This window comes from Sprattus sprattus (assembly GCF_963457725.1).
Source record: "Sprattus sprattus genome assembly, chromosome: 1".
Lineage (NCBI taxonomy): Eukaryota > Metazoa > Chordata > Actinopteri > Clupeiformes > Clupeidae > Sprattus > Sprattus sprattus.
In genome coordinates this window covers 12436700-12447250 of record NC_137920.1, presented here as the reverse complement: position 1 = coordinate 12447250, position 10551 = coordinate 12436700, and the positions used below count along the sequence as shown (strand labels likewise).

Genomic DNA, 10551 nt, shown 5'->3' with positions numbered 1-10551 from the left:
TCTCCATCCCTCTCTCCCTCTCTCTCTCCCTTTCCTCCTCTGTTCCTCTCTCTCTCTCTCTCTCTCTCCTCCATCCCTCTTTCCCTCTCCTTCTCTACCCCCACTGCCCTCCCCTCTCTATCCCACCCCCTCTCTATCACACCACCCTCTCTCTCTCTCTCTCTCTCTCTCTCTCTCCCTCCTTCTCTGCAGGATGTGTTGTTTCCAGTGGAGAGTGTGCAGCTGGTTGGGGGCTATGTGCTTCATCAGATCACTGCAGCAGAGACTCTCAGGAGAGGAGATCACGTTCAGCTGCATATAGATGAGGTGTGTGTGTGTGTGTGTGTGTGTGTGTGTGTGTGTGTGTGTGTGTGTGTGTGTGTGTGTGTGTGTGTGTGTGTGCGTGCGTGCCTGTGTGCCTGTGTGTGTTGGTCCTGTATCGTGACTGCTCTATACAGCGTTAAACTGTCTCTCTGTGTGTATAGTTGTTGGACCCATGTTCTAATCTGTGTGTGTGTGTGTGTGTGTATGTGTGTGTGTGTGTGTGTGTGTGTGTGTGTATGTGTGATTGTGTGATTGTGTGTGTGTGTGTGTCTAGGCCCAGAGACTGTCCTGTATGGTGAAGCACACTGCCACACATGTTCTGAACTTCGCTCTGAGGCAGCTCATGGGAGGGGGCGTGGCTCAGAGAGGCTCTCATGTCTCCGCCCATCGGCTGCGATTTGACTTCAGTGTGAAGGTAACTCCTCCCACTCCACTACCTCACATAACACACGGGTCCTTCAGGACAACAAACTGCGACAGAATTCTAGAACCCTCCACAGCTCTAGAGAATATTACATCATCTCTGTCACTGACTCTTTCCCCTACCTCTCTCTCTCGCTCTCTGTTTCTCTCGCCTTCTCTCTTTCCCTCTATATCTCTCCCTCTCTCTTTCCATCCCTCCCTCTTTCCCTCCCTCCCTCCCTCTCTCTTACTCCCTCTCTGCCCCCCCTCTCTCACTCTCTCTCTGCCCCCCCCCTCTCTCTCTCTCTCCCCTCCCTCTCTCTCCCTCCCTCTCTCTCTCTCTCTCAGGCATCCCTGGGTGTGTCTGAGCTGCAGCAGGTGGAGGGTCTCATCCAGCAGATCGTCCAGGAGGACCAGCAGGTGCACATACAGGAAGTGCCCCTGGCCCTGGCCAATCAGATCCCTGGGCTGAGGATGGTGGACGAGGTAGGGGGCCGTCTGATTTGCTTATATGAATCTCTCAGTGGCCTCAGGAGCACAGCCAGCTCTCATCACTTCCAGATAGGATAAGATTGGCTCTGTAAAGCACTGTGATGCACTTTAATTGAGTTGGTGCTACATAGATAGCATTTCATTGAATTGAATTGAAGGATCTAGAATGAGGGACTGATCTCAGTGTGTGCGAGCAATGTGGATGGGTGGATTGATAAAATCCTAATGAAATGGCAGAATAGATCAGAGATATTAATTTGCCAAGACGCTCTCAGTTTGGTGACCTGGGCTGGGCATTTGTTTCTGTGTGTGTGTGCGTCTCTGTGTGTGTGTGTGTCTCTCTGTGTGTGTGTGTGTGTGTGTGTGTGTGTGTGTGTGTGTGTGTGAGTCTCTGTGTCTCTGTGTGCGTGTGCTTGTGTCTGTGTGTCTCTTTGTATGTGTGTGTGTCTGTGTGTGTGTGTGTGTCTCTGTGTGTGTGTGTGTGTGTGTGTGTGTGTGTGTGTGTGTGTGTGTGTGTGTGCATGTGCGTGTGCGTGTGTGTGTGCGTGCTTGTGCACGCGTGTGTGTGTTTGTATGTGTGTCTGTGTGTCTGTGTGTCTGTGTGTCTCTGTGTGTGTCGGTGTGTTTGTGTGTCTCTGTGCGTGTGTGTGTGTGTGTGTGTGTGTGTGTGTGCAGGTGTACCCTGACCCAGTGAGGGTGGTGTCTGTGGCGGTGCCGGTGTCAGACCTGCTGAATGGAAGCTCAGAAAGGCCCATATCTGCAGAGCTCTGCTGTGGAACGTAAGCATCAGCTACTGCCGCTGTTACCACGGTTACTCTCAAAAGATACCGTCACCATGGTTACTCTAAAATAAAACCATAGCCATAGCATACCATAACCAAATCATGAATCATAACTACTTATTAATAATATAACAAAAGGCATAAAACATTGGACAAGAAGGAATGTATGAATAATTCTACATAATCTTAATTATTGATCAGTATAGCAATCAGCTCTTACTGCCAGAGCCCCTCTGTTCCCTCTCAAGATGGCATGATCCAAATGAGTGGTTTCTTTGAATCAAATTGAATACAGTCAGGTCCAGGAACCCTGCCCTGTAACCTTGGTAACAAAACCCTGTAGCCCCACCTCGACTTCATAATAGTTGCATTCTCTGATTTTTAATCAGGCATCTGCTACGGACAGGCGCCATCCGAGACCTTGTCATCATATCGGAACGGCAACTAGTGAAGGGCATCAGCCGCATTGTGGCGGTTACCGGGGACGACGCCAGTGAGGTGAGCTGCTGCTGCCATGACAACAGGTCAACAAGTGAAGAATAACAGAGTAAAAGCCTATCAGGCTTTAAGGAACAGTGATACAATAGGGAGTTCTTTCACCAGTTTACAGGTGACCTATGGGTAAAGCCGACATGAGTTCATATTATCATATACCACCTCTATAGTTTGACTGAGAACTTATGACAGAGCGTGTTCTTCTACCTAAATAAATATGTTTGTTTTTGTGTGAGTTCAGGTGTTTGGGGTGTGTGTTTACGTGTGTGATGTGTCATCACTTCAAGGCTCGTGAAATGGGAAAGGTTCTGGAACAGGAAGTAGAGGCACTGTCTGCACGTGTTGCTGCGGCAACCTCCCACTCCCTCCATGATGCACACCGGCTGGCCAAAGACGTGGGTCAGCTCATAGACGTACGTAAGACTGATGGAGACGATGCATCACGCAGTTTAAAAAACTACAAACTATAAAACATGATATTATGGATACAAACTAATGCACCACAGAAAAAAAATATTTATATAAACATGATATTATGGGTACATACTGATATCACAGTCAAAATGAGACCAAATAAAATTTACAAAGTCTATTTAAGACACAACTTAAAAATCATTAAATACTACAAGTAAACATAAATGACCACCAATTCATCACAGTGGGAAAACTCTACTATGTCAGTCCTTACGGTTAGATATTACAAGACATTACCGGTAAACATTGCAAAAAAGGTATTTTTCACTTTTCTAAATCTTAAAAATAGTATTCATATCATATTTGTGTATGACTATTCTAAATGTCTTTGTTTGTTTTTTTGAAATTGTTTGAGAATTTAACCATATTTTTGTAGGTAATGTATGTGAACTGGTGTTGAGTGACTAAGTGAGTGTTTCATTTATTTCAGGCAGTGGAAGGGACACCTATACCTCAGTGGCAGAGGAGGGTCCTTCAGAAAAGCCTGAAGGCCCTGCAGAGGAGCACCAACACCAGCACGAGGAAGCTGGAGATAAAAGAGGTATGGGAAACACACACACACACACACACACACACACACACACAAAACTGAGGACCTCCCTAAGCCATTTCATTTTTTAAATCACATACTAAATTATGCACACACACACACACACACACACATGAAGTGAAATGAGAATCCGTGTCCATAACTCCTCACTCTCAGGCTGTCGTAACTTCAGTGTGTGTGTGTGTGTGTGTGTGTGTGTCTCAGGCTGGGGTGAAGGCACAGAAGCTTCTGGAAAAGCATGGGAGGCAAGAGCTAGTGGTGGACACGGTGGATACAGACTCCTTATCGGTAAGAATAACACTCACTCGCTCTCATCGTCTGCCCGCTGTTCCATTCATTTGGAAGAGCCCTTTGATTCCTTGTGTTGATGTTTTATTTAACGCTGTGCCTGGAAACCCATATCATAGGTCAAAGGTCAAATGACTTGTGTTGTGGTAGTAAAGGATGTGTTAAACCCTTTTGCTCTCTATCTAACTTTTCTATCTTGCTCTCCACCTCCACCTTATCCCCCTCTCTCTTTCACTCCATCACATTTTTCCTGCCATCTCTGTTACTCTCTATCCCTCTCTTTCTTTTTCTCGATCCCTCCACCTCCTCCTATGTATCCCACCTCTCTATCCCCCTTTCTCTTTCTCTCTATCCCTCCTTCTCCTCCTATCTCTGTCACTCTCTATCCCTCTATCTCTTTTTCTCTCGATCCCTCCTCCTCCTCCCATCTATCCCCCCTCTCTCTTTCTCTCGCTATCTCTGTCCCACTCTCTCTTTCTCCTCCTATCTCTGTCACTCTCTATCCCTCTATCTCTTTTTCTCTCGATCCCTCCTCCTCCTCCCATCTATCCCCCCTCTCTCTTTCTCTCGCTATCTCTGTCCCACTCTCTCTTTCTCCTCCTCTCTCTGTCCCTCTCTCTCTTTCTCTGAATCCCTCCTCCTCCTTGCTCTCTCCCCCCGTCTAGGTGGTGGTGAAGACGGTGAACCGCTACAGTGAGCTGTCTCCTGGCTGCATGGTCCTGCTCTTGGCCCCGCAGGCCTCCTCTGGGAAGGTGCTGTGTGCCTGTCAGGTGCCCAAGGTAAAGGTCAGGGGTTGCAGGGTCAGGGGTCAACCAGGGTGCAGATGAGTTGTTATGGGCATGCTGCAGGTGGACAAAATGAAGCACATAAATAATGTCCATATTCACTTGAATTATTCTCTCCTTCTTTCTCTCTTCCTCTCCCTCCTTCTCTCTCCTCCCGCCTTCTCTCTCTCTCCCCCTTTCTCAGGCCAGCGGCACCCCTGCGAGTGCCTGGGCTCTTGCCGTCTGTGGGCAACTGGGGGGCAACGCGGGCGGCTCTGCCGTCGTGGCCAAAGGAGTGGGCACCGCCAGCGCTGAGGACGTCAGCCGGGCACTGAGATGGGCACAGGAGTACGCAGAGGGGAGGAAGGATTCCTAAAAGCAAACACACACACACACACACACACACTCTCTCTCTCTCTCTCTCTCTCTCACACACACACTCTGTTGCCCCCTCTCTCCCTCTTCTTCCTCCTCCTTTCTCTCTCACACACACACACACACATACACACACACACACAAACACAAACAATGTTGTGCAGCAGGGAGGTTTGTCCCAGAGAGGGACTCAGACTCTGTAAGGACTGGTTACAGGAGGAAGATGAACTCAGCTCTAACAGCCTGATGTGTATACAATCATTTGTACATATGATATTTATTTAAATTGTTGAGGGGCTCTATGGAAAACAGGCTATATGTGGATTTCCCTGCAATGTAGATATCTGTCTGATATTCTTTGTTTTAAAAGAAATAAAGACTTTATGTGTTTGACACCAATGGTGCTGTTTGATTTGTGCTCCATATTGACACTACACACAGAAACCCATTACAACATGCTCATGGTCCTCATTCTTTAAACCTTAACTGTCGTCGCAAGAAACAGAAGATCCAAATTAATTGTAAACACTGTCACCTTATCGTGTACTTCGATACTCAAATGTATCATAAGTGTATGCTTTAGTGTCGTGAAACCTACAAACCATACACAAAGAAGAGGGGGCACTCTAGCCTTTTCCCTTTTTTAATTCGATTTAAATCGCAAACCTATGCCAATTCATGAAATCTGAATCTGTGATTAAAAGTACATCAACATGTGGGAACAACCTGTCCAGTGTATTTATGTGTAAATGTATCTTTACCTTCGCCTACAAAAGCATAAAATGAGCGCGAACTAGGAACAAAGGAAACAGAGCTTCTGCAGCTGGAACTGAGCTTTCGCAAACCCCGCCCCTTTCCTTCCAAAGTAACGAATCTGGTTTCGTGTCTTACATTTGGGCGGGGAATGAAATTCCATGCCAGTCACGAGGGGCCAGAGCGTCACAGTTCTTAATTTGCATAAGCTTTGGTATTTATGCCACCAACCGCCCCCTCTCAGACACCGGTTACTTAGAACGACTCAACTGATCATGCCTGAAGTAGCGAAGCCAGCACCCAAGAAGGGATCCAAGAAAGCCGTGACCAAGACGGCCGCGAAGGGAGGCAAGAAGCGCCGAAAGACCAGGAAGGAGAGCTATGCTATATACGTGTACAAGGTGCTGAAGCAGGTCCACCCTGACACCGGTATCTCCTCTAAGGCGATGGGCATCATGAACTCATTCGTGAACGACATCTTCGAGCGCATCGCTGGAGAGTCTTCCCGTCTAGCTCACTACAACAAGCGTTCCACCATCACCTCCAGGGAGATACAGACCGCAGTGCGTCTGCTTCTGCCCGGTGAGCTGGCCAAGCACGCCGTGTCTGAGGGAACCAAGGCCGTCACCAAGTACACCAGCTCCAAGTAAAGACTTCTCTTTACGCACACCAACCCAAAGGCTCTTTTAAGAGCCACCCACATTTTCCTTTGAAAAGCTATTTCGATATCATGCGAACTCAATGATACTAATTACTGTCATTCACCCCACTATGTCCTCAAGACTTGTAATAAAGAACGGCCTCTTCAATAAAACTATGTGTGAGTAGTTGGTTATAACCAAAGCAGCGTAACCATACAAAATCGTCATTGGTTAATGTATGTATCTATGTGTACGTGTTTGGACTGGGTGAAATATTTTGGTGGCTCTGGCCTTTCCTGACGCTATCGTAGTACTTTAGCTAAAATGACCCCGTTAAAAGGTATTTTGAATATGTTAGTAATAGTTTGATATGTGGCCTCGGGCCACTGACCTACATAGCATGTGCTGCTATGTAGGTCAGTGGTAAGGACTCCAAATTACACTCGGTACAGGGACTGTTGCTGAATAAACAGCTGGTTTATATAAAGGTAGTGGGGTTTATGAAGCACTAGAATATAGTGCAGAAATGAGTGAGAATCGTGTATTGACCCTTTAAACTAAACAGAATGGAGTAAAGCCTTCATAGACAGTTTGGTGGCTCTTAAAAGAGCCTTTTGATGTTCTTGAGGGAAAGATGAAATTAAGCACGCTCCCCACGGATGCGACGGGCCAGCTGGATGTCCTTGGGCATGATGGTGACCCTCTTGGCGTGGATGGCGCACAGGTTGGTGTCCTCGAACAGACCAACCAGGTAAGCCTCGCTAGCCTCCTGAAGAGCCATGACGGCAGAGCTTTGGAAACGCAGGTCGGTCTTGAAGTCCTGAGCGATTTCTCTGACCAGACGCTGGAAGGGCAGCTTGCGGATCAGCAGCTCAGTGGACTTCTGGTAACGGCGGATCTCTCTCAGAGCCACGGTACCGGGCCTGTAACGATGGGGCTTCTTCACGCCACCGGTGGCTGGGGCGCTTTTGCGGGCAGCCTTGGTAGCGAGCTGCTTCCTTGGGGCCTTGCCTCCGGTGGATTTACGGGCGGTCTGCTTGGTTCTTGCCATTGTGGTTATTCTTCAGATATCCTCAGAACAGAAGTATAAACATTCTAGTGCTACATAGCACTTTATACTCTCCAGAACTTGTTTGGTATATAACGACCGCCCACCGCCCGTTGTATTCGGTGATGACATCACATCCGGATAGCGCCAGAAATTCAAAACTATTTACAACCTTTTGTCCTCTTTTTGCTATTTATTTTAATAACATTAAACCGCAGTGTTAAACATATGTCTTAATTACCTCTGATATAAGTATTCTCTCTAGAACTTGTTTAGTCGACAACTAATGCCCATCGCCCTTTGTACTCGATGATGACATCACAACCGGATAGCGGCAGAAATTCAAACTATTTACAAACCTTATTCTTCTTTTGGTATTTCTTGTAATAACATTAAAGTACAGTTTTATTCAGATTTTAGATATCTCTAGTATAGACGTATAGTGTATCTAGTATATATATATATAGTATAGACGTATGCGGTTGTCGAAGGAGTGTATATCAACGTCAGTCTCTAGCGTTAAAGCATTGTAGCAGTTTGAAACTAGAAATAGTCAATGTACGGGCGCGACAATCCGGTCACCCATAAAGGGGGCAGTCAACACCAGCAATCACGGAGAAGTGAATATTTCTGATACCATCCTTGGGTTTTAATTCTTCATTCAAAACTTGTTGGTGCTTTGACAAAATACACCCCACTTGATTATCAAATCAAGTTTATCATAATTGGAGATTAAACATGGATCATGTCTTATATCAGATGTACTTGGGTGAAGCAATATGGAAAGCTTTCATATGATGAAGTGGGTGGCTCTTAAAAGAGCCTTTGGGTTACTGGGTGTAAATGATTTTACTTAGACTTCTCGGTCTTCTTGGGCAGCAGCACAGCCTGGATGTTAGGCAGCACACCACCTTGAGCGATGGTCACTCCGCCGAGCAGTTTGTTCAACTCCTCGTCGTTGCGCACAGCCAGCTGCAGATGGCGGGGAATGATACGGCTCTTCTTGTTGTCGCGGGCAGCGTTGCCGGCCAACTCAAGGATCTCAGCAGTCAGATATTCGAGAACGGCGGCCATGTAGACTGGAGCACCAGCTCCTACACGATGAGCATAGTTGCCCTTGCGGAGCAGCCTGTGGACACGGCCCACGGGGACGGGGAACTGGAGTCCAGCCCTGGATGAGCGAGTCTTAGCCTTTGCCCTAGCCTTTCCTCCGGTTTTGCCTCGTCCACTCATGTTTCTAGGTTTGTTGTTGGGTTCAGTTTACTCGAAAGTAGTTCATAACTGAGATGAGAGATATTTATACAATTGTAAGTGAACTGTTATTCGCTGAAACAGCAATGACTGAAGCCAATCAGAGGTTAGCAAGTTGAGGCAAACCACGCCTCTTTCCATGTTTGTCGCTTTGGCTATTCACTGCGGTCTTTAGAGAAATGTGATGTTGAACTCTAATCGAAGCAAATGGGCGATTCATTCAGATACCCTAATAATACCCTGATTCATTCAGATACCCTGATTCATTCAGATACCCTGTTTTCCAAATGAGTTGGAAAAACCTTTGCGAGTTTAGGAAGATGGGCTTATTCGGTAACAACTGTAGTAGGGCTCAGCAATCAAGATCCTGTGATACGTTGAAGTGTGATCGCCTTGTCTGACTTGTTATTGATTTGATTCAAGTATAGTCTATTTTAGTACGACTAGTTCATAGCACATTAAAGGCATACTTAAAATAGTACGGTTAGGAAAGAAAGCCTTCTTTGTGTCTCTTGGTTGCTGTAGCTACCGCCGGGTCCTTTGCTTCATCGGTGGCTCTTTGTAGCCTTTTTGGGCTTAGCCGTTGCGCTGTCGTCTTATATTTCATGACTATACAGGCACTCAGAATCGTCCTATGTATTGTTGCTTTTTAACTATCTTAGCCATCTCTACCATAGGGAACCATACTAGCTAACAGTTGGCCACTGCTAATCCGCCACGAAGTCGCGTTAATGTGAATAATGAAGTCGTGTTGATATGAAGCTGCACAGGCACCCTGAGGGTTTCCACCTTTTTCCGAATGTAATTTAGTGCAGATAAATCGTGGAGACTATACCATCAGATAGATAACTAGCTAATGTGTCATTCAAATGAAACTCTGGCATTTAAACAGTTTAAGGTCATTTCAATTCGTTAGCTGATTAGCTAGCTAGCATAGCAACCAAGCAGTCCATGGCAACCAACCACGTTTAATTTCTCAAAATTAGCTCACCAGTCTTGGTTTCAAAGTGATCACAACCACTTGCGGATGGCAGTACAAAGGCTATAATAAGCAACTTGTAGGTGCCATATACTTACAGTATTTAATGTATTGGGGATACAGGCATCAAGTCATGATTGTTGATATGTTTTAATTTTGTTTTAAGTTCATGATTTGATAATTGATATTGATGATGTTATTACATTACCTTACACTACACTTTTAGCTGAAAAAGTGCTCCATGTTCACCACATTACTGTATTACAACGATGGTATTTCTCAACAATAGCTACAATGGCTAAAAAGCAATAATGGGTAGAAACCCTTTGGATGCAGCTCAGAATGAACACAAGTTCATATTCACTTCATATTCAAATTGTCTTATATTGTATTAATGTCAATAAGGAATGGACTGGACACCAAGGCATATGAATACCATTTACCAGGCATAAAAAGTGAAGTGAAAGCCCTCTCTATGGCATAGGTGGTGTAGACACACACACTCTGAAATTCACCTCTGCATTTAACCCATCCAGGGAAGTGACACACACACAGTAAAGTGAGGTTACACAATAACCCGGAGCAGTGAGCTCCCATTGGCGGCGTCCGGCGAGCAATGATCGGGGTAGTAGTCTACCACTTCCCCCGCCCACATTTTTCCTACTGGTCGGGGATCGAACCAGCCACCCTACGGTTTCCGGCCTGAAAACCTAACCAGTAGGCCACGACTGCCCTAATCTAAGTCCAAATACACGAACATGCGCGCTCATTACATCAACAACACAAATTAGTTCATATTACACACTAGCAACTACGAAATGTTAAAATAGTGCCTTAAGATGGAGATAGTCAGGATAGGTCATAGCCAGGTTAACTGGCATGAGACCTCGCACCCCTTTTGTGGAGGTTTGCACTCCATAGCATCCTGTAAAATACAGTCTGGTGGAAATACAC

General features: G+C 46.0%; 4 protein-coding genes across 4 annotated transcripts in view; 2 read left to right on the top strand and 2 right to left on the bottom strand.

Moving 5' to 3' along the window:
- aars2 (alanyl-tRNA synthetase 2, mitochondrial (putative)) overlaps positions 1 to 5320 on the top strand; it is a gene marked incomplete at its 5' end in the record, with an annotated part of 15944 nt that extends 10624 nt beyond the window's left edge. The window contains 10 exons of the mRNA XM_080841287.1: positions 193 to 306; positions 578 to 718; positions 1054 to 1191; positions 1873 to 1976; positions 2369 to 2477; positions 2762 to 2887; positions 3379 to 3489; positions 3703 to 3786; positions 4452 to 4565; positions 4756 to 5320. Of these exons, the coding sequence (XP_080697413.1) occupies positions 193 to 306; positions 578 to 718; positions 1054 to 1191; positions 1873 to 1976; positions 2369 to 2477; positions 2762 to 2887; positions 3379 to 3489; positions 3703 to 3786; positions 4452 to 4565; positions 4756 to 4926 (1212 nt within the window). The 3' untranslated portion in view covers positions 4927 to 5320. The remainder of the gene's footprint in view (positions 1 to 192; positions 307 to 577; positions 719 to 1053; positions 1192 to 1872; positions 1977 to 2368; positions 2478 to 2761; positions 2888 to 3378; positions 3490 to 3702; positions 3787 to 4451; positions 4566 to 4755) is intronic.
- A 618-nt stretch (positions 5321 to 5938) lies between these two features.
- Positions 5939 to 6492, top strand: LOC308365129 (histone H2B 1/2-like). Its single transcript, XM_080838471.1, has one exon. The coding sequence runs from the start codon at positions 5954 to 5956 to the stop codon at positions 6326 to 6328; it is 375 nt and encodes a 124-aa protein (XP_080694597.1). The 5' UTR covers positions 5939 to 5953; the 3' UTR covers positions 6329 to 6492.
- A 467-nt stretch (positions 6493 to 6959) lies between these two features.
- Positions 6960 to 7370, bottom strand: LOC308365035 (histone H3.2; the record flags this gene model as incomplete). Its single annotated transcript, XM_080838352.1, has 1 exon — positions 6960 to 7370. The coding sequence occupies one exon, from the start codon at positions 7368 to 7370 to the stop codon at positions 6960 to 6962; it is 411 nt and encodes a 136-aa protein (XP_080694478.1).
- Positions 7371 to 8105: 735 nt separating this feature from the next.
- On the bottom strand, positions 8106 to 8600 carry LOC308365054 (histone H2A-like; the record flags this gene model as incomplete). The annotated part of the gene is made up of 1 exon (XM_080838375.1): positions 8106 to 8600. The coding sequence occupies one exon, from the start codon at positions 8598 to 8600 to the stop codon at positions 8217 to 8219; it is 384 nt and encodes a 127-aa protein (XP_080694501.1). The 3' UTR covers positions 8106 to 8216.
- Positions 8601 to 10551: the final 1951 nt, after the last annotated feature.

Coding starts and splice junctions, on each gene's coding strand:
- LOC308365129 (XM_080838471.1), top strand. CDS start 5,954: ATGCCTGAAGTAGCGAAGCCAGCACCCAAGAAGGGATCCAAGAAAGCC.